This window comes from Phyllobates terribilis, unplaced genomic scaffold (assembly GCF_046119375.1).
Source record: "Phyllobates terribilis strain yellow unplaced genomic scaffold, ASM4611937v1 Scaffold_5__5_contigs__length_657084704, whole genome shotgun sequence".
NCBI lineage: Eukaryota > Metazoa > Chordata > Amphibia > Anura > Dendrobatidae > Phyllobates > Phyllobates terribilis.
The window spans coordinates 181,020,107-181,043,811 of NW_027362765.1; the positions used below are offsets into that span (position 1 = coordinate 181,020,107).

Sequence of the window (23,705 nt, forward strand, 5' to 3'; positions counted from 1 at the left end):
CATACACCTTGTCTTCCCAGTATGAACAAAGTTTTCCTGGACCACCTTTCTCACGTATGTTCTTGACTAGCACCCGGCTTCCCGGTGTCAATTCTGCTCCATAACATTTTCGATCATAGTACTCCTTACTCTTACTCTGTCCTTGCATAACCACTTTGGACGCTATGTTGTATGCCTCTGCCATCCGTTCCTTCCATTTCCGAACGTACTCCTGATACGTTCTGTAAGTCTCTGACATTGGAGTATCGAACTTGATGTCGATTGGCAGTCTTGGCGATCGTCCATACAATAGGAATAAGGGTGAGTAACCCGTTGCATCGCTCTTTGTACAGTTATAGGCATGTACCACTTTTGACAGAGAACTCTTCCAGTCTTTCTTCTCATCAGCTGTTAAAGTGCGCAACATTGACAATAATGTTCAGTTAAAACGTTCCACTTGTCTATTACCCTCTGGGTGAAAAAGCGTTGTGTGGGATCTCTGAATTCTACAGTAGTTTCCTAGCTTAGCAAAGAGCTGGTTCTCAAATTCTCTTCCTTGGTCGTAGTGTAACCTCATAGGGAAACCAAACCTCAAAGCAAAATCATTGAAGATCTTCTCTGCCGCTGTTTGACCAGCTTTATTGGTGGTGGCATATGCTTGGGCAAATCGAGTAAAATGGTCCATCACCACCAATATGTATTCGTAACCACCCTTGCATGTCTCGAGATGTAGAAAGTCTATTGAAACCATCTCAAACGGATACGTAGTTTGGATGTTGCCCATAGGTGCCCTGGTTGATGTGTTGGGACGTTTATCTTTCAGACACCCACACTCTCTGGTCACGTACCTCTCAATATCTCTCTGCATGTACGGCCAGAAGAAACGTTCACAGATCAAGTTGGTTGTCATTTTCACTCCCAGGTGTCCCATGTTTTCATGGAGTTCTTTGAAGACTAACCTACGGAATACTCTGGGTAGTACAAACAGACGGTTTTGTCCTCCTTTACGATACAGATACCGTCTTCTCTGAGGTAGAGTTTCGTCCATTCTTTAACTAAAACAGATACTGCTGGTGACTCATTATCTCTCTCCCGTTTACTAGGAAACCGATTTTGGTCCACATAAAGTAGTATTCTACCAATTATCTGATCTTCCCGTTGTGCTCTACAGATTTTTCCTTTTGGTAGTTGTTGAATGGACAGGGGGTGATCTTGTTCTCTCGGTTTTATGGTGGTTTCCACTGTCAACGGACACCACAATGGTGTGTCTTCTTGTCGATAAGCTTGCACTGCTAGGGTAGTGCTCTCAATTGCTTCCAGACTGACATCCTCCAAACATTCTTGCATGAATTCCTCAGCCTCTAGTTGCATTCTCGACAATTCGTCAGCATCCGCATTGCATTTTCCTGGCCTGTACTTGATGCTGAAATTGAAGTCAGCTAGTTTAGCGACCCATCTCTGACCCATTGCATTCAGTTTGGCTGTAGTAAGGACATAGGTCAAAGGGTTGTCAGTGTATACCTCAAACTCTTTGCTGTAGTAGAGATAATCTCTAAATTGTTCACAGATAGCCCATTTCAATGCCAGGAACTCCAATTTTCTGGAATGTAGATGGTAATTCTTCTCGGCGTCTGTCAACGTTCTACAACCGTAACCGATGACTCTCAATTTTCCATCTTGATGCTGATACACGGCAGCTCCCAGATCAACTTTGGAAGCGTCACAATGAAGAACAAATGGTAAGTTGAACTCAGGATATCCCAAGATGGATGGTTTCACCAGGTAGTCTGCTAGATCTTCCAATACCTTCTGGTGGTCTGCTGTCCAGAGAATGGGCTGTTGTGACAAAACAGCGCTTTTTCTTTTAAGCCCGCTTCTACCCGCGTTCTTCTTTTTCTCCGTGGGTGTTGTTGACTCTGTCGCCCCCCCCAAAAGGAGGTATAGTGGGGTGGCAATCCTGGAGAAGTTCCAAATGTAAGTATGATAGTAGGTGAAGAATCCTAAGATCTGCCCCAGCTCCCCGACAGTAGAGGGCCGCTTGTCTTTTAAGGCCAGTATCGGAGAGATTTCTGCTGAGTCCATAGTATATCCTTCTCCAGACACAATTTTCCCTAGAAATCGGGCTTGTCTTTTGAACAGTTCACACTTCTTTGGGGTCAACTTAACTCCGTGTTGTTGATACCGCTGTAATACGGTCCTCACGTGTTTAACATGCTCCCGGAAGGTTTTGCTGTGTACCACACTCATCCAAGTACGACTGGCAAATATGGTGTGATGAATGCTGTCAAGGGTCTACTGGACTCTTCAGAAAAACCCTTGATGGTATGCTTTACCCTGATCGAGGACAGAGAGCCAGGTACTTCCTGATAGGCTATCCAGCATATCTTGAATCTTTGGTATTGGGTGCCGATCAGGTACTGACTTTCGGTTTAATTCCCGGTAATCACAACAGAGTCTCAACTTACTGTCCTTCTTCCTAACACAAACAATAGGAGAGGAATAAGACAACTTCGACTTTTGGATCCAACCTCTGTTGATTAGATCTTGTAAATACTTTTTCACTTCACGGTGTAATGGTTTCGGCACAGATATGTAACTTATGGTTACTGGGTCATGTCTTTCAAATTGATTTTCAATTGCAACGACGGGATACAGCCTATATCAGAGTCATCTTTAGAGGATGCATGACACTCTTCTCTCAGCATCTGTTTTGCTTTCGCTGTATCTTCAGCACACAAGTGTTCCAGGGATATGGGGGGATCCCAGGACCCTGAGGTGGGTCGTGCAATTTCCTCCCCTGGGCAACTCCTGAGACTGAATTCACGGTAGACCCCTGGGCGGATCTCACACTGGATGGATATACTGTATTAACGGTTTCAATGTGACCTAACACAGTCTTTGGATCCAGTCTAATTTAGTGTTTTGTAGTATTCATCACCAGTACTGTCATTCGAGCAAACCCACCAGTAGGAATCGTAAGCACTGTCTCACCTGAAACTAGGCCTTCCGGAAGTTCTGAGGAGTCTTTTGGCACGAACAGTCTGGACTTTTCTTCCCGGTTCTACCCGGACTCCACACCTCACCCCCACCATTTGGTTTTCAGGGATGATGGTTGGGCGCAAGTCTAGTTTGACTTCTTTTAGGTCCATTGTATTCTGTGCTTTCTTTACTCTATGAATCACATTTTCCGCCACGGCGTTGGGTATGGCAAGTGATGTGGCAATTGCATCCACCACCAGCGTCCCTGACTTGTGCTTTGTGATGACCTCACTGATTACATTATAACCCAGGATAGGATCCTCTGCCATGTTCTGATCACTTGTCATGAGAAAAGGTACCAAAAGCTCAATGGTGTTGCTGTACTTCGTGGCCCTCAGTTGGAAAGTCACTTCCACCCAGCCTATGAAAGGGATTTCGGTCTGGTTGACAGCTTTGCCGTGGAGTTCCACTGGTTCTTTTAGTGACCAAAGGCAGGTATGTGGCAGGTAGCGCCTTCTCCATTCTTCATTTAAAAGGCTCACTTGGGCTCCTATGTCCCACAGTGCTTTTACCAGGAGCCCATCTAGCTGGCACTGTATAAAGCACCTTTCACCGATTAGGCTGATGAGGCTATTTTTACTGACTGAGGAATCCTCCTCCCAGGAGTACATCGTTTGATCTCCGCACTTGGCATTAGGTAACTGATGCCCCTGTCTCTCTTGCAGCTGTTGTAGAAGGGAACAAACTTGCGCCATTCTGGGGTTTGGTGAGATTTGGATTTTCTTCTGGGGCCTCCTCCGTGTCATGGTTACCAGTTGCCCCGCACTGGCAACCTCCTGTCTTTTAACCTAAATGACCATGACCATTAGCATTCCTTGGCATAATGTCCTTCCTCACCACATCTTAGACAGTGGACACACACTGCACTCTGATTTGATGAACGGCTCACTTCACAAGCTGGGTATCTTCTGTTTTGGAACCCACTCCTGGGTCTGAGGGATTCAGGTTCTGGCCTGGAAGGAATCAACTTTTTCACCTCAATCAACTCGGATCGCAATTCTCCTATTACGTCCTCCCAGTCAGCGCTGGCGGTTCTCTCTTTTGTTGGTGATTTAAGGTTCCCTCTCAGAGGTGGCTCTGGAGGGTCTCCATGATGATCTTCGGACTGGCCACAGGGGTCTCCAACTTCAGCTGACTCATTTTGGTGATTTTAGGAGCAGAGCCTTTCTTTAACTTCTGTTTGCTCTCTGACTCCAAACTAGTGGCCTCATTCATTTTTTCAATTAGGACTTCGTCCAGAATGCCAGGATCTTCAAGGTACTGTTTCAGCTGCAACTTGATGTCATTGCTGATTAAACCCGTTCCCAATGATCTCAAGAACTTCTTCTGGACTGGTCCAGAATCAAACTTCTCCTCCGCTTCTACAGTCATGGTCAAAAGTTTTGAGAATGACACCAAAATTATATTTTCACATGAACTGCTGGCCTCTGGTTTTTATTAGTGTTTGTCTGATGTTTATATCACATACAGAAATATAATTGCAATCATATTATGAGTACCAATAGGTTATATTGACAGTTAGAATGAGTTAATGCAGCAAGTCAATATTTGCAGTGTTGCCCCTTCTTCAAGACCTCTGTAATTCTCCCTGGCATGCTCTCAATCAACTTTTGGAACAAATCCTGACTGATAGCAGTCCATTCTTGCATAATCAATGCTTGCATTTTGCCAGAATTTGTTGGTTTTTGTTTGTCCACCCGTCTCTTGATGATTGACCACAAGTTCTCAATGGGATTAAGATCTGGGGAGTTTCCAGGCCATGGACCCAAAATCTCTATGTTTTGTTCCATGAGCTATTTAGTTATCACCTTTGCTTTATGGCAAGGTGCTCCATCATGCTGGAAAAGGCATTGTTGGGCGCCAAACTGCTCTTGGACGGTTGGGAGAAGTTGATCTTGGAGGACATTCTGGTACCATTCTTTATTCATGGCTGTGTTTTTAGGCAAGACTGTGAGTGAGCCGATTCCCTTGGCTGAGAAGCAACCCCACACATGAATGGTTTCAGGATGCTTTACAGTTGGCATGAGACAAGACTGGTGGTAGCGCTCACCTCTTCTTCTCCGAATAAGCTGTTTTCCAGATGTCCCAAACAATCGAAAAGGGGATTCATCAGAGAAAATGACTTTGCCCCAGTCCTCAGCAGTCCACTCTCTGTACCTTTTGCAGAATATCAGTCGGTCCCTGATGTTTTTTCTGGAGAGAAGTGGCTTCTTTGCTGCCCTCCTTGAAACCAGCCCTTGCTCAAAGAGTCTCTGCCTCACAGTGCGTGCAGAAGCACTCACACCAGCCTGCTGCCATTCCTGAGCAAGCTCGGCACTGCTGGTAGTCCAATCCCGCAGCTGAAACAATTTTAAGATACGGTCCTGGCACTTGCTGGTCTTTCTTGGGCGCCCTGGAGCCTTTTTGACAACAATGGAAGCTCTCTCCTTGAAGTTCTTGATGATGCGATAGATTGTTGACTGAGGTGCAATCTTTGTAGCTGCGATACTCTTCCCTGTTAGGCCATTTTTGTGCAGTGCAATGATGGCTGCACGTGTTTCTTTAGAGATAACCATGGTTAACTGAAGAGAAACAATGATACCAAGAACCAGCCTCCTTTTAAAGTGTCCAGTGATGTCATTCTTACTTAATCATGACTGATTGATCGCCAGCCCTGTCCTCATCAACACCCACACCTGTGTTAATGGATCAATCACTAAAACGATGTTAGCTGCTCCTTTTAAGGCAGGACTGCAATGATGTTGAAATGTGTTTTGGGGGTTAAAGTTCATTTTCTGGGCAAATATTGACTTTGCAAGTACAGTAATTGCTGTTAAGCTGATCACTCTTTGACATTCAGGAGTATATGCAAATTGCCATTACAAAAAATGAAGCAGTAAACTTTGGAAAAATTACTATTTGTCTCATTCTCAATACTTTTGGCCATGACTGTACATCTCTGGATGCAAACAGTCTATCCTTCAGTTCAATTGCTCTGAACAAGAAACTTTGGAGTGATTCATTATTTTTCAGTGAGAGGTCAATTCTGAAGTACCCTCTTCTTTATAGTGCCCTTTTAAAATCAGCTTTAGCTGTTGCAAGGTCAATTGACTCTTCATTTCTAGCATACTATGGAGGTTCAGTCCTGGGCTGATCGCTTTCACCACCCCCTCAACAATCTCATCTGGCTGGTAGTCTTTCTGTAAGCCTGCATCGATCTGGTGCAACAAGTTCATATAAGACAGTTTCTCTTTCTGTTCACACTCTCCAATCTGTCCCAGGATCTTGAATTCTTTCCGTATGGTGATTTATGGTGTTAGAGAGGACTGTCTTCCTGATTTATCTAACCCGAGCAGGGTAAAGGTCCTGTCTGAGTCTGTCATTCATTCAGAGGTTTTGGTCAATTCCTGCAGGGCTGTTGTTAGGGCTTTGAATTGTTCATTCAATTCCTGTAGTTCTGTCTGCGAACGGAGATTCCCAATTTTGGTAATTGGTGCCGCCCCTCCATCCTCCAACTTCAACCTGGTTAGAAACTGTGTTAGTTCCTGGAGGAATGTCCACATGACGTCTTCAGCTACTTTCTCCTCCAGCTCATCCATTTTTGCATTAATGGCAGCTAACAGTTGCCTGCGGTTGTGTCATTTAGAAATCTGTTTTTTCTGACATCTTTATATGTTCTGCTACTGTTCTCAATTCTTCACAGGTTAACTGAAGAAGCAGCTCACTAATTTTGTGCATTTGTATTTCCACATCCATTGCTGCTAGTGAGTTTTCTTTAGGGCTGGTCCCCTTTAACTGGTGTAGCAGAGTTGAATTGAGGTGCTGTGCTACGGTGTTTTTCCAGACACTTTTCCTCTTCTACCTCTACACGCTAATTCCCTCTCAGGATTCCTCGGACGGGCCACCAATGTTACACGTACGCCGCCTAAGTTCAGATAGGGGCGAGACCGGTTACATGAATTCTTTGGAATCCTCAGGGAACCGTTACTCAGGGTGACCATAGGCTGCAGCTTCTCTCAGGCATAGGATAGATTCAATTGCTGACCAGACACATTTGACAAGAGTTCTCAGAAACGGTAGAACAGTAATATTTAATGAGACATGGCCAGTGCAATTTAAGTGTCTCTTTGAGCAACAGGCTCCAGTAACAATAGTACAGTACAGCACAGTTTTATTGCATACACAGGCTTTTCCTTCAGAAGGACTCAATAGTACATAGCATTCTTTATCCTGCATGGAAATGGAGGGGGGGGGGTTGATGATCCCTATGACAGGATTCCTTTCAGTCCTTATCTTTCTGCGATAATACTCCACACTGTTAGCTCAGGGAGTTTATCTGACCTGTGTTTAGCTTCCCTCCTGACCTGAATTCTGTTCCCTTGCCTTCTGTGAGATGCAGATCATACACCACCTTTCTCTTCGGCTCTAGCCAGACAGTAAACAACTTCCCCACAATCCCCTTGGGGCTCTGCTAAAACACTCCCTGTCTCCTGTGACTGTGTTAACCCCTCTAGTTGCTGGATGCTTCTGGAGAACAACACTTCCTGTCTCTTGTGCTTGTGTTACTTCTAATAGTTGCTGGATGCTTTTGAAGCAACAGCACTGCTTCTACATGTCACACATTGCCCTATTTGATGCTTTTCGGCAGCAGATAGATCCTTTTTCTTTCCCATGTTGCTTGAAACCTGTGGCCTAATTAATAATATGGAACATACTTTTTTTTAGTAGTATCCCTTTAATTGGACTCACCTAGCAAACTAATTATCACAGGTGTGTGAGATTGATTTAAGTGAACAAAAGAGCCCTGAGACACAATACCATCTATGAGTTTATTTGAAAAACAAAAAATTGCATCTTTATTATATTTAAATCAAGTTTACATAATAATTTGGAACGTGGTGTACAGTACAACATCTAGTCAGCTTGTGGTGATAGTTTTTAATAAAAGACCTCCAACTATTTAATTGGTCACTGTAACTTCGTACAAATTGACTGACTAGAAATATAATATGGAGGGTTTTTGTCTCTCTGCCCATGTCCTCCTGCCTGTCAAACTGCAGACAAACATTACAGAGAGACATGCTTTTAGTTCAGAGCAGGCAAACAATTGGACAATGTCAGATACAATTCAATTAGAGAAGTGACCAAAAGAAAGTTCTTGCACCTATAGTGCTAGTAGAATATTGCTGATTAAGAACCACGCATTCAAAAGAAACTGTTTCAGCATATGATGATATGAGCAGTTTTTCCCTCTGTACTAGAAACCTCAGTAGTTTCTTTTTGTGTCATTTTGCTGCCATTTGCCTACAGTTTCTCCCCTCTCCATACAACATTGAAGGCAGCAGGTGTGATTTGATCTCTCACTGAAGACAGATCTCTAGACAGTTTTAAGTAGCTTTTGAATAATCAGTGCGGAGACACATAAATGGGGAAAGAGGCATTTTTTATTAAGGTATACTACATTTCTTATTTTCACTTGTATTGTTGATTTATGAAAAAAATAAAGTATTGTTACTATTTAAATAATAAAAAAAAACAGCCATGACCACTGCCACTAGCAGAATAGTGGAAGCTAGGGCAGACACAGACAGGAGAGGACCCGTATACAACAATAATACATGGGCCCTTTGCAGTCCAATAGCTCATCATAATGCACAATTACACCTGCTTTGGATTTGGACGTGGACTCCCTTTACTTCTTGGGCCTCTGTGCAGCTGCACAGGTTGCACTAATGGTATGTCCGCCCCTGAGTGGAAGTACTAGTGCCCAATGTTTTGTTTTCAAGGTACAAAAATCATAACTAAGTGTCTGACAGAGGCTTATATCACCATCCCCACTGAAAATATATGAGTGTGCACATGAACATGCAAGGGATGATAGGGGCAAATAGGAGACCACACCTTAAAAGTGTGTTCACACTCAGTGTTTTTATTTGGATTTTGAAGCAGAGAACCTTCAAACCCACGTATAAAAATGCTCTAAATACTCTTTGAATACTTTTTTATATGGATTTTGATTTGGATCCAATTTAAAATCCGCTTAAAATAAAAACTCTGAACATGTCCTATTGCCATACAGTACAGTGCAAAAGTTTTCGGTAGGTGTAGAAAAAATGTTGCAAATTAAAAATGCTTTAAAAAATAAAAGTGTTGATAATTTATTTTTAGCAATTAACAAAATGCAAAGTGAATGAACAAAAGAGAAATCTAAATACAATCCATATTTGGTGTGAACACCCTTTGCCTGCAAAACAACATGAAAGCATCAATTGGCCTAGGCACACTTGCACAAAGTTATTGAAATAACTCAGCAGGGAGGTTGTTCTGAACATCTTGGAGACGTATTCACAAATCTTCTGTGGATGTAGACTTGCACAAATCCTTCTGTCTCTTTATGCAATCCCAGATAGATTCAATGAAGTTGAGAGCAAGGCTCTATAGTGGCTATACAGTATCCTCACTTTCAGGACTCCTTGTCATTCTTTATGTTTAATATACTACTGAAGAATAAATTTGGAACCAATCAGATTCCTCTCTGTTGATATTGCATGATGGATGAGTATCTGTCTATATTTCTCAATATTAAGGACACCTAAAAATGGGCAACGCTGAGCATTATGTATGCAGTGGTTGGACAAAGAAACTTAGTGCAGCAGATGAAAGACACATTATGCTTAACTCTCTTCGAAATTTGAAGATGTCCAGCAGTGCCATCATCTCACAGCTGGCAGCAACCAGTGGGACCCAGTTACATTCATATACTGTTCAAAGACTGGCCATTGGTAGTCTTATTGGAAGAATTGTGGCTAAAAATCATACATTCGACATGTAAACAAGGCGAAGAAACTTAACTATGCACAAAAACATAGAAACTGGGGCGCAGAAAAATGCCACTTGGTGCTCTGGACTGATGAGCCAAAATGTGAAATATGTGGCTGTAACAGAAGGCAGTTTGTTTGCTAAGGGGAAAGAGACCGGTATAATATTTAGTGTCTGCAAGCCATAGTGAAGCATGGTGGAGGTTCCTTTCAAGTCTGTGATAGCATTTCAGGGATTTGATCAGGATTAATGGTGTTCTCAATGCTGAAAAATAGAGACAGATACTTATCCATCATGCAATAACATCAGGGAGGCATCTGGCTCCAAATTTATTCTGCAGCAGGACAATGACCCAATGACATTAAAAACGATCTTCAGAATAAAGAAGAACAAAGAGTTCTAGAAGTGATGACATGACCCCCACAGAGACCTGATCTCAGAATCATTGAGACTGTCTGGGATTACATGAAGAGATAGAAGGATTTGTGCAAGCCTACATCCACAGAAGATCTGTGGTTAGTTCTCCAAGATGTTTGGAACAATCTTCCTGCCGATTACCTTCAAAAATTGCGCAAGTGTACGTAGAAGAATTGATGAAAACAAAGGGCGGTCACACCAAATATTGATTTAGATTTTTCTTGTTCATTCACTTAGCATTTTTTTTATTAATAAAGATAAACTATTAACACTTCTATTCTTGAAAGCATTCTTACTTAACAGTGTTTGTTCCACACCTATCCCCTTTCATGTTCATTTTAATGTTGATTAATAAATACAAGCAGTCCTAGAGCTAATTTAAGCTGTTTGACCCTTAATTTCTGCTTGATTTTACAGTACTGTGGAACATAGGCATACATCACAGCATGTGTTTGGGTAAAGCAATATGTGTCTCGGCTAAACCTTGACAGTAAAGGAAGATTGCTATAAATATTAATGAGTATACCAGCATAACAGAGAAATGTTGACTTCAAGGTCTTAGCATGACAAATGAAGCATCTGCGTTTGTTCTATTCTCACATGGATGGGCAAGTAAGGACAGAAAAATATAGATAGATTGATAGATACTTAAGTAAGTATATCCAAACTGCATAACTTACCAATGCCTTAAGGTCCTCATACACATTAAACTAACGTTAGCCAAGGCCACGGATATTGTCTGTCCTAGACAAGGGTCTAATGTGTATAGGGGCCTCCCAACACTTCCTCAACAAATGAAGTCAGAGGAGAAAAGGCTTCGGCATGTCCAATTTTGGACTGTCGATGCTTTTGTCCTTAGTGAGATATGCCCCTGCCAGAGGACTGTGGTAACAGCTCTCTCATAGAGAACACAGGCTCACTTGGAGTGGAAAGAGATAGCCTTCGGCAAACGATCAACCATACCATCAATTGGCTGACAGCCATCCAAAGTGTAAGGGAGACTTTACTTCTTTACCTGCAACTGGAGACTGTCTGATAGGAGATCTTGACCTGGAGTTGTCCATGTTGAATTGAAAGGTCTGTGTCTCTGAGACATCTCCACTGTCTTCTATGCCATCTACCACTCTAAAGAGAATGTATTTGAAAAACATAAAGTAATAAACTATGTGAATAAAGGAGTATCAAGCTTTTATTTATTATAAGTCACATAAAAAATTCATGCTCCTAATGTAAAAAATATGTTTAGACTTAAGATGGGTCATTCATGCAATATTGGTGGTCTTTACCCTAGAACCTCTAGCTGACAACAGAACATATAAGGCCCAGAAAAACTCTTAATTGTGACTCCAAACACGGTGGCACATCCGAACATGCTGCTGTGCTTGTTTTGCATTTAAGAAAATAACTGGGAACAAAAAAAGCGCAATAGGGTGTTATCCAAATTAACACTGTAATCAAAAGCGGTTCTGCTCACCTGATGGGGTTGTGTGAGAAAAGGTGTCAGATATGGTTACAGTTGCTGCAACCCCTCTGGTTGGTAGATCCAACGTAGCAATGTAAATGGTAAGGAGATCGCGAGTAATCTGTGCAGCTGATGTACAACTGATCAAGGAGTCAGGATCAAGCGAGGATATTGACAGTGTGTTATTTGTCAACGCATTTCGAAGTATTACAACTTCTTTTTCAGGAGAATCACAAAACTCTCCTGAAGAAGAAGTTGTATTACTTTAAAATGCATTGAGAATCAACCACACTATCAATATCTTCTCTTGATTTTGACGCTTTGGTTCTGCATTTAGGTTCCATTAAAAAAAATTGGTCTCAGCTGCAATGCTAGGACAACGCAAGGTAGGGAAACACAATAGTACCTGTGTAAACATGTAAGTGGCTGTGGTGCTCTTTTCATTCTCCTCAATGGTGATGGTCAAAGTAATTTATTTCCGAATTAAAAAGATACCATGGGCATCATTGTTGAAGCAAGATATACATATAATATAGACATGTCAAGTGATGAACAAATGGATACACTGAACTCACCGAGGGCTGAGATCTGGTGGGCCATATGTGTTGAGAGATGGAATAAGAAGATTGGCTGGCTTTTTTGAACCGAGATTTTCTGTCTCCATTTCTTTTTCTCCCTTGCGACATTGAGGTGAAGGACTTCTGCCCCGACTATTACGAGCTGGAGAGCGACAGTTACGACGGAAGGCATGAAATTGCCTCAGTTCATCCCCAAGGAGACTACTAAGAGAACCACGGCGTACAGGGCTATTAAGGTTTGGAAGCATGAGCTTCCTGCGTGTCATGGTAGCAGGAGAGTGACGGAAAAAGTCATCTGCTTCATCATTGTCTTCAAGAATAGATGATAACTTTTTTTCAGACGTGGTCCCAGATTCTGGACGAGGCTGAAACATTAAATAACATTTGTAATGATCAACATTATGGAACTTTTAAGATGTAAAGCCTAAATGTTACATGGTTGTGAGTAGAATTCCGGTGGTTGCCATTTGGAATCTGTCTTCACTTTGTCGACAGGTATACTTCTAACAGTTGAGCTGGTATCCTAACATGTGTTGCTTCTTTTAAACAGTATATATGGCCCTGAACTGAATAAGAAAAGGGCCTAGGACTGTGAGGGAATTGGTGTTTTTTGACCATTAGGGGTTAAGGAAAAATGCAGCAAATAATGGGGTTGCACTATCGATTTAGGGGTGTGGTGTACGGGATTAAAAAGAAGGTGCCAACGGCCATTCTGACAGCAGGTACCTGGAGAACAAGAACTACCGTATTTTTTTTCAGTCATTCATAGATGTAACAGCCAGAAATTTTAGGTTTCCAAAAGCTTTACTATATGAGGTCTTGGTTTTTATTCTTTCAAAACCAGCTGTAGTTTTTTAATTGCCATTTTGACAAATACATCTGTAAGCTTTACATTTGTATTAAGTGTGTTTTATTAGTGTAATATACAATCAGTAAAATCTGTTCGCTGTATGGGTTGTTGCAATTAAAGGGATACCAAATATGAATTTGCTTATTTGTGAGACTTATTTTTAAAATGTGTATTAATAAATGTGATTATTGTAATTGTTTTTACATTTTTTTTTTAGAAATTTTAGTGAAAAAAAAATCCTTGACCTTTTTTGTCTTTAATACACAGGTATATAAAGGTGTACTGTATATAGAGATGTATCTCTATGTACCAGTACAATATGCCTGTAAAGAAGATGGATACTTTTTAGATCTTTAGGCAGAGAAAATTCTCCTATACTTGGCAATGCAAATCAGTCATGTTACAGGTTGCGAATTTGGATCCCAGAAAAGACTACACTTCAAGAGAAAGCAAATTATTCATTAACTATATATAAAGGAATCTATTGAGCACGCCCCAACCCATGAAGAAAATGGAGAAACCAGAATGAACAAAGCAGCCTCCTGACTGATATACATGCAGTGTGACTAGGCACATGGAGTATGTCCGCCCCTGTATGCACTACCTGTGATAACCGTGGTGATCGGGCAAACCTGTAGCATCCCTAGGATCAAAAAGAAACAAAATGACTAATGATAAACAGACCAAATCTGCTCTTTACAATGATAACACGGATAAAATGAGAAATAAAACACAAAGTCATTCCACTTAATTTCTACACCAAAATTGGTTCTACGTAGTTGCATTGTTTGTGTTTTACAATCCAGTTGATTATAAAAAAAAAAATCTTGATACGTTTCTTACATCTGTTTCACTGCCTTCACGCAAGTTAAACGTCAGGTCATGATGAATGTCTGCCATGAATTTGCTAGAATACTCCGGGTACAGTTCTAACACCTCCAGTAGACCTCTGAGGCTGAGATATTGCAGATCACAGTAGGTCAGGGCTTTCACATCTGCATTTGTTTTGACCACCTGGTCCTTGTTCGAGATGTCAGCACCAATCAGATCTCCTTTCCCTAAGATATGGATAATGAGGGGAATGCACATTGAATTTTTCTGACACATGCATTTCAAATAACATAGCAATAAAGTATGTATGTAAGTATGTAAGTACTAAATTCATTTTTTTTATGTTTTTTTTTTATTTTCCCATATTGCAATCTATTAAACATAAGTGAGAAATCTTGTAATTTTTTAGACTGGTCACTGTTTTTTTTCACACTCTAACTTCCAGTTGTTTCAGGAAACACATATGTACACTAGGCGCAAAGAACAGACTCAGACCCTTTCTTTTGTATTGAAGTCTCTAATGAGCATGTGCAAAGGTTAATGTGAAGTAAAGAGGAGCAGGATCTGCTGTGACATCACCTTTTGTGAATCTTTGATCCTGTGTTATCAGCTGTGTGTAGAGGAAATATCACATTGTAATCCTGCCTCTGATGATAACGAAACTGCTGTAAACTCTTCTTGAAAGCACAGAAAGTAGAAGGCTAAAATAGCCTCAGTGGTCAGTGTGAAAATTGCAAGATTTTTTTATTTATTTTTAATAAAGATCATTATATGAAAAAAAAACGTGTACCACAAAACCTGATTTAAACAATAAGTCATTTTCTTATAACAACTTCCCATTAACAGTGCAATTATTCTTGGCACTCTGGTAGGTTGTGTTGTGCACTGTGGTAGGAGGTTAGACCAATTTGTAATTCTTGAAACAACTACAACACTTAACAGACACAACAAAGTTTATTTAGAAGATCCTATTGAGTAGAAATAGAATAAGAAATAATGATTCAATATCCATAGAACCAATACTGATTCAACAATGATGGGAATAAAGTAATTGAAGACATTTTCAATGCCAGTCGTTACAGTCCAACCTGGAGCGCGATCATGGCAGTATTCTGAACGAGGAATGAAAAGAGAGCCACTTAATATGGCCATCAGAGTGTCCTACTAATTGTCTCCTTTACATTCTTCATTTAGAATACTGCCATGATCGAGGTCCAGGTTGGATCGAAACTATGGGCACTGAAAATGTCTTCTGTTACTTTATTCTCATCATTGTTGGACTAGTATTGGTTCTATGGATGTTGGATCATTATTTCTTATTCTCTTTTTAATATTTGATGCGATCTTCTAAATAAAGTTGAATGCATCTAATTAAGTTTCTTGGTTGTTTAAAGAATTACATTTTTCTCTTTGCTATTAAAAGAAATAACAAGTCTGGTGCCCTTTAAACTCTTAGCTGTACAAGTGTCATAGTACAAAAATTAGTACAAGTAGTACACACCGAGAATAGCCAGCACCATATTGTCCTTCAAGACTTCCAGAGATCCTGAGCATACAAAATAATTGGCTTGCAGAGCATCTCCTTGTCGTAGAAGGTACTCCCCAGGGGCACAGAAAGAAGTTTTGATGTGCAGGGATAGGGCGCGCAGACATCCTCGACTGGCATTCTCAAAAACCGGTAACTGCAAAATGTCCTTATTGAGGTGCATCGCTATATCAGCACGTAACTCATCTGGAAAATCTTTTAGCAGCTGGAAAAAAAAAAAAGGCATCAAATGCTAGAGACAAAAAAAAAGAAAGAGGACTTATCTCTCAGTGTGAGACTCACAGTGGAGGCAGCCCATTCAAGAGAATATATCAATGAAATGGACATAATTTGGATAGCTGGACAAAAGTCACTCTCATCATTACAGCACAAGCAGCCATATTGAGTTATCAATGGATTTTCATGAAGATTAGTTTTTTGCTTTTTTTTGTAAAGGTAAAATCAAATCATTTGCGGCCGTAATATGTTCCCTACCTCATTGGCATCAATTCCGTTGTTGACGGACCATGTTGTCTGGAAGTACTCCAACATGCGCTGTTTAAGCTGCTGTGGCAGGCGGTGGACACGGATGAAATCCTTGAGGTCCTTCATACGTGTATGGTATAAGGAGCGACGAGAGTACATACGTTGGATGATGGCCGTCACATTACCGAAAACCACAGCATGCATTAGAGCTGCGGGGAATAAAACAACACCACTGGTGATTATAGTGTCTTGGAGCACCATTAATAGTTTATTTACAGAATTTATTTTACTCACTTATACATCACCATTAATTCCACAGCGCTTTTCAGACATAAGCATTGTTTTCCCCATTGGGGCTCACAATCTATATTCCCTATCAGGATGTCTTTGGAGTGTGGGAGTAAACCGGAGAACCTGGAGGAAACCTACGCAAACTGGGAGAACATACAAACTCAGGTTGTCCTTGGTGGGATTTGAACCCATGACCCCAGTGCTGCAAGGCAACAATATGGAGCCACCATGTAGAGGGCACCCAGAGTACTATATATATATGTATATCTGGGCAAAGTGTAGTCTGCGGGCCACATCTGGTTCTCTGGCTGTTCCTGTTCAACCATCGGACCGAAAACAGTGGCCTCACAGGCCACACCTTTGAACCCAGAACCCTGGTGCTGCAAAGAAACAAAGAAAACCACTGAGCCACTGTGCTGCCCAATAGCTCCCAATAGATGATAATATAACCTGGATCCTCACATGTTTAGAAGACACTGCAGAGTAGGACAAGAAGATCCTTATTGTCCATAAACTGGGTGCTAGAGTGCAAATTCTGGAAACACTGTTCTATACATGACTGGTTTCACTAGAGTTTATAAAAGCTTAGTAAAATCACATCCACACTCACCTCCTATCAACATCGTGCAGATGGAGAAGATCTTCTCAGCGTCAGTATTAGCGCAAACATTGCCAAAACCCACACTGGTCAAGCTGCTGAGTGTAAAGTAGAGGGATGCTATATAAGCACTACGGACAGAGGGTCCCCCAATTGAATTATTTATGTAGGGTACTTCAAGCCGCTTGCCCAATTCATGGAGCCATCCTGCATGTGAAAACATCTGTACTCAATACTTTATGCATTTCCATACACAATGTAGTTTTGCATGCCCAGTGCATGAATCTATGTCGGAATCTCCCAAGAATAATGAGAGATAATGACACAATATCTGCTGGACACGTCATAGTAAGAAAAGGAACCACAATTTACAATGGGAATTGACCATTAGGTATCTATAGTAGTTGTTATTCTTACCAATGTCCCAAGTGACAGGGTCATTGTTCTCCATTTCTTTGCGGCCAATCACGTACCAAACACAGGCCATCCAGTGAGCCAGGAGGGCAAACATGGACATAAGAAGCGTCAGAACCATTGCACTGTACTGAGAATATCGATCCAGCTTCTGCAACAACCTCAGGAGCCTCAGCAACCGGATGGTCTTCAAAAGATGGACCAGAGACGTCTTCCAATTTATAAAAAGGAGAAAGGTATTAGACACAGGTCTGTCAATATCTCAGTTTTACATGGTTGATTTTATCTGTTCATATAGGATTATGAAAATTATGAACATTATCACCTGTTTGGTACAATTGGTTACTCATACACCTGACTATATTCCCCCAAAATCCCACAAGTTCCTGACTTTGTGCAAGTGTACCTAGAAGAATTGATGATGCTTTGAATGTTTTGGAGCAGATTTTTCTCAAAAAGTTTGAGTTTCTTCTCAATTTCAGCTCTAAAAACTCAGCAAAAAAGACTCAGGCCCCGATTCATCAAGACCGGCATTTTTCACATCAGTCTTAATGAATGGTGGAGTGGAATGGAGGTTCGTGATTCATTAAGAGACACACTCTTCTTAATGGATCAGACGTGGCACATAGTGGCATATGCCTCTTCGTGTGCCTCACCTCAAGTATAGAACTGGAGTAAGATTTGTGGTGTAAGGTACACAATGGTACTTCATGAATTTGACGAGTGTGGGTCGTTATGCCCCCATCACCCCACAAAATTTCAAAATTCTGGGACCTTTCAAAGCCAGTTTTCTGGCATAAAAGCTTTGATGAAGAGGGGCAACAGTGTGCATATGCTCTAAGAGGGACTAACTGTTTACAGAAGAACGACAGCTTTTTAGGTTTTAGCTACCTCCAAGACATCTGAATAAAATACTTTAAGCAATCAATGAAGAGATATTTTTTTCTTACCACTGTCACATTGAATGCATAGAGAAGATCAAAGGGCAAAGCAGCAATGAGATCCACAAAGAACCATGTGGCGAGGTAGTGGATACAGATTGAACGCGGCTCATACACAACTTGTCCAGACTGACTGACGTAAGTTGTCCGGAAATTTAAAATGATATCTGGGAGAGAAGGATTGAACAGAACAGTTTGGACCAAATGCTTTTTAACTGATCAATATCCTGAAAATAACATAATTATGTATTAGACACAATGTGGCGGAATCAAGTATCGTAAGTGATATTCAAGCAGCTTCTACTGGGGGGGGATGTTGGGGGTCCCCGTCATATCATGTCTCCTTCATGAATTGTTAGATACAATATGTGACCAGGATATCGCAGAGAACCACAGAATTGTTGGCAAGGCAGCATGCACAGAAATTATGGTAGATATACATGTACAGTACAGACCAAAAATTTGGACACACCTTCTCATTTAAAGATTTTTCTGCATTTTCATGACTATATGAAAATTGTACATTCACACTGAAGGCATCAAAACTATGAATTAACACATGTGGAATTATATACTTAACAAAAAAGTGTGAAACAACTGAGTGTGCAAAGCAGTCATCAAAGCAAAAGTTGGCTACTTTGAAGAACCTAGAATATAAGACATATTTTCAGTTGTTTCACACTTTTTTGTTAAGTATATAATTCCACATGTGTTAATTCATAGTTTTGATGCCTTCAGTGTGAATGTACAATTTTCATAGTCATGAAAATACAGAAAAATCTTTAAATGAGAAGGTGTGTCCAAACTTTTGGTCTGTACTGTAGGTGCATTTACACAACGTGATAATCGTGAACAACCGTTTCCCAATAATCGATTATTGTAAGCAGGCTGCCAATCACCTGACAAAACCCGCTGATAATCACCTGTAGGATGAAATTATTTTAAACTTGCTTGAAGGAATTTTTGTCATCAATGATCTATTTTTCAATTAGGTGTTTGTCTTGTTAAACATGTTTATTACAAATGTTTGATAATTTTTATTTTCATATCACGCTGATGAGCGCTGTTGTCAGTGCCCGGTGCCTGAGAATAGCAGTCACTTTACTGCAATTCACAGTCGCCGGAGCCAGATACGATGGAGCTTCGTGGGAACATTTTTTCTAATAAATTGGTGAACTATTTCTGTCTTCTTATGTTTTTCAGGTATCCATTTCTGGACTACATCGGTGGATAAAGGTGGACCTGCATGAGAATTTTTTAATTTTCAATAACTTGGTGAACGACGGATAGTGTGGGTGAGTTTTTATTCAAATAAAGTATTTTTTTCTGTGTATGTGTGTTTTTATTTTTGACTGCTGGGTTAATAATGGGGGTGTCTAATAGACACCTTTCTATTACTAACCCCAGGGCTTGATGGTTGCTGTGATTTTTGACAAATCACAGCTGTCATCAACCCCAACTACCATTACCCTGATTGCCACCGCACCAGGACAATCGGGAAGATCCGGGCAAAGCGCCAGAACTGGCGCATCTAATGTGATTTGCCAATTCTGGGGTGGCTGTGGGCTTGTATTTTTAGGCTGTGAAGGGTCCAATAACCAGGGACCTTCTCAGTCTGATAATTTAAGTCCACAGCTGTCTGCTTTACCTTTGCTGGTTACCAAAATTGGGGGCACCCCAAGTCATTTTCTTTTATTTATTTAATAGGTTAAATAAGTCTAAACACCCTTTAGTGCCACATGAAAGGCACTAAAGGGTGCAAGTTTAATATATGTAGAGGGCTTGTGACCTTATACTGTATATATACAGGACATCTAGCTATTCTATCTATTCTGTCTATCAATCAATCTATCTACAGTATCTATCTATCTATCTATCTATCTACAGTATCTATCTATCTATCTATCTATATCTTCATACACGATTGCTGTTTTAATTTTGTAAACTAGTTTTAAATGACATAGAGAATTACTGTATGTAAAAGCTGATGTTAAAAATGCATTGCATATGGATTGCATATGTAGCGCCCCGAGGGTTCGGCCGCTACAGGGGTATTGCACCTCAAACCAGAGGTGTGATATTCCATTCCCGGGTAAGGATGGAGTATGGACCAGGGCTCAGTTAGCTGCATACAGCACACACACCCCATTTCCGGGGGACAGCTCGACGGTGCTCCCACTAGACAGAAGTACAGGCACGACCGACTATGTCCCTGACTGGAGTGGGGAGGGGGGTGGAACACCCAGTGCTGTAGGGGCAGATAGGGGTTGGTTCCTGAGCGTAGGTAGGAGCCCATTGGTTGCTGGTCACCTGGGCTCATGTTTCTAGAGGGAAGTATAAAAGGAAGGAGCCATCTTAGATCTAGGTTCAGTCTGTGAGGAGAAGTTGAGAGGAGAGCTGACAGGGAGCAGCAGCTCAGGCTGAGTGCTGCTCCAGAGGCAGGCCTAGAGAAGAGGCCGGAGCCTGAGAGGAGAAGGAGAAGTGGGCCTAGAGAAGAGGCCGAGGAAGGAGGAGAAGTGGGAACAGGAGGAGAAGGAACAGAGGGGCTCAGGAACAAGAAGGTGGAAGGGACCCTAAGAACCCACGAGAATACAGGGTGAAGGGTCAGGCAGATTAAGGGTACCGGATCCCAAGTTGGTGGAGGAGAAACAACCCTCAGCCAAAGACCGGAGGTCATGATCATTTATTGGTGCGACACCTCATTAAACCTGCTAGGAAGGCACCATAAAGGACAGAGGGGAACGGGGCCCACGTTTACCTGCGCAGGTCCGCGGCAGCTGGACAAAAGTGGGTCACTGGTGAGGCAGGCCAGAGAAAGGAAAGAAGGGGGTCCTGTGCCATATTCCTGAACCGCCTGGGAGTTGACCGAGCCCCACACCTGGTGGACGCAGCACGGCTCGGGCAGTCATTGCCAGCTGAAGTGACTTGGATATTAACCGTGAGTAAAGACCCTGGACTGCAGTACGTTGTCTGTGTGCTTTTTCGCTCCTCCGTCACTACCGGTACTGGGACTCTCACCACCATCACTCCCACCATCCACTACACTGCCCTGGGGCCGCACACCTCATAAGCCCCAGCGGTCTGCATGCAGCGGCGGTTCCTAATAACCGCAATCCACGGGTGGTGTAGTCGGACATTATCTAAAGTACAGTAGCAGACTACCATTGGTCTGACCACCCCGAGCCGCGGGAACGGGCCGCCACTACTACTCCCAGCGTCTCCCTATTGCCCGGTTCCGCGTGCCCCACGGCCCAGGGGGCGAGTCACATACGCATGTCATAAGGATGCTAGGCAAGAACAAAAATTGCACACTTGCATGACATACGGAGTGGCATATGCCGGACACTCTCCCAACTTTTCAGGATGAACATCGGAGCGATTCTTTTCATGCAGATGTGAGCCTAAGGAGAACTTTGATTGGAGGTTGAGCTGGGTTGAGCTAGCCCAGTGCCACTGCGTTCATAGTCCTTAGCGATGGGCTGGGTATCAGGGTGGCCGCAACAAATCACTCTTTCTTGGCCATGGCATTTAGATACAGAGGGGGGTGGTAACTGATTCTTTGGCCTCATTGAAAAATCCTAGTAACAACTCTACTTTTGGATACTTATATAGTCAAGCATGCGGGGTTCGGACATAGACCAAGAGCTTGGCAGACATATATCTGATGTGTATGATAAACTTTAGTTAAACGACATAACTAGTGTTGCGTAATGAACTATCCGTGATATTACTTTTTTATGAGTATTACACCCACAGATTGGTTGATGGCTTTACAGAACATAAATGACTATGGGATTGTCTAGTCCTTGTCTATGTCCTTATAATTAGAAGATAATTAATTTGTGTCTGAGATAAGTTAGTTCTTCATTAGATTTATTTCCACATTCTCCCTAATCTTTGCGATTCAGCGTTGCAATGACTTGAAGATGAGAAAGCATATCTTGAATGCCTGTCCTTGTAAGTGAAATGTAATATATAACTATGCGGACTGTCTGTGCTCATGGCTAAGGAATTAGACCTTCATAAGGCCTCCCAGAAGAACCTTCACTAGTCATCCTAATGGTAGAGATTAGTGGACTACGATAGGGGCATATGTAGTCTGTCAGGTATTTAAAAGATATGGACACCATCTGCAGAATGAGTTACCGGAGAATCCATCAGTGAGCTTGTTCTGATGGGAGAGTTTGTAACTCTTCTACCTGACTATTTCTAAGCTCCTCTCAGCTGACCACAAAGTTCAGTGCAACTCTGATGTGGTTTGAGGTCATATATCAGGACAGAAGAGCTCAGATAAAGACAGATAAAGGAGTTACTGGGACTAGGACACCCCTTGTAAGTAAAGTGCCAGAGAGAAACCGGACAGAAGCTCGGTCACAATTACCTCTCTGCTGCACTCTGACACACTCACACCCATCCAATTTCGGAGTAAAATTGCAGCATTCTGCGATTTTTTTTTCTCACGACGAATACAGCTGAGAAAAAATATGCAGGTCTGCACAGCCTCATTGAATAACATTGGTCCGAGTGCAATCCCTTTTTTTATCGGATTGCACTCATCCGAGTTATACACTCATGTGAGCGAGCCCTTAATGTCCTCAATGGATCCTTTGCGTAGGTGATGGGAACAGGAGCAGAGAGGCTCCACTGATTAATATAGGGTCGGCTGGGTTCTGATATGTGTCAGCTTTAATAATGTAGGAAAAGTGCTAAAAGGGACCCCTTTAGGCTATGGCTACATGGTGACGTGTTTCGTGACACTGAAAACGCAGCGACATATTGCAACATTGGATGTAATGATTTCCTATGGTGTCGATTTTATGACCTGCCACATATTGTGACTGCGACACAGAGTCGCCAATATTTCCAAATGTGTTGGATTTTCTTTCACTGGTCACAAGTCGCACATGACACACTTGCCAAGTGCTTCAGCACAAGTGCCACACTACATTCGACTAGCCCACAACTCATCTGGAACTTGGCTGATTTTATTTACAGAACAACCACAGCTCTAAAATAGTTGCGCAGATGGTTTTGTCGAGCGAGTTTTCAGAAAATTACTGTTGTGTGACATATGTCGCTGTGTAGTCCTAGCCTAAATCCTATTTGGGGTCGCCTTGCATCAGTTATGAAACGGATCCATTTGGACATTAACCCCCTTACGACCTTGGCTGTATAGGTACGTCCAAGGTCGTCTCCCTCCATTTAATGCGGCATTTAACTTGAGCACGCCGGAAGTGCGTCATAAGATAAAGGTTGGCATGACAGCCGGGGGTCTGTGGAAGACCCTGGTGCTTGTCATTGCAGATCTCCTCCCGTGACTGGCATTCACAGGAGATGATTATTTCAGCTACACATAGTAGGGCTGAAGCCCTGCTATGTGTAGCACAAGCGATTGTACGATCGCAGCTTCAAGTGTCCTAAGGGGACTATTGAAGCAAATAAAATGGAAAAAAACAAATGTTTTAAAAAATAAAAAAAATATAAAAAAAATATAAA

General features: G+C 41.8%; 1 protein-coding gene across 1 annotated transcript in view; it reads right to left on the reverse strand.

Moving 5' to 3' along the window:
* Positions 1-23,705, reverse strand: part of KCNH4 (potassium voltage-gated channel subfamily H member 4) — a 252,586-nt gene that overhangs the window by 24,241 nt on the left and 204,640 nt on the right. Inside the window, exons 6-14 of the mRNA XM_073683560.1 lie at positions 18,219-18,376; positions 17,272-17,479; positions 16,867-17,061; positions 15,975-16,174; positions 15,456-15,705; positions 13,967-14,181; positions 13,728-13,766; positions 12,271-12,638; positions 11,249-11,358 (exon numbers count right to left, since the gene is read on the reverse strand). Of these exons, the coding sequence (XP_073539661.1) occupies positions 11,249-11,358; positions 12,271-12,638; positions 13,728-13,766; positions 13,967-14,181; positions 15,456-15,705; positions 15,975-16,174; positions 16,867-17,061; positions 17,272-17,479; positions 18,219-18,376 (1,743 nt within the window). The remainder of the gene's footprint in view (positions 1-11,248; positions 11,359-12,270; positions 12,639-13,727; positions 13,767-13,966; positions 14,182-15,455; positions 15,706-15,974; positions 16,175-16,866; positions 17,062-17,271; positions 17,480-18,218; positions 18,377-23,705) is intronic.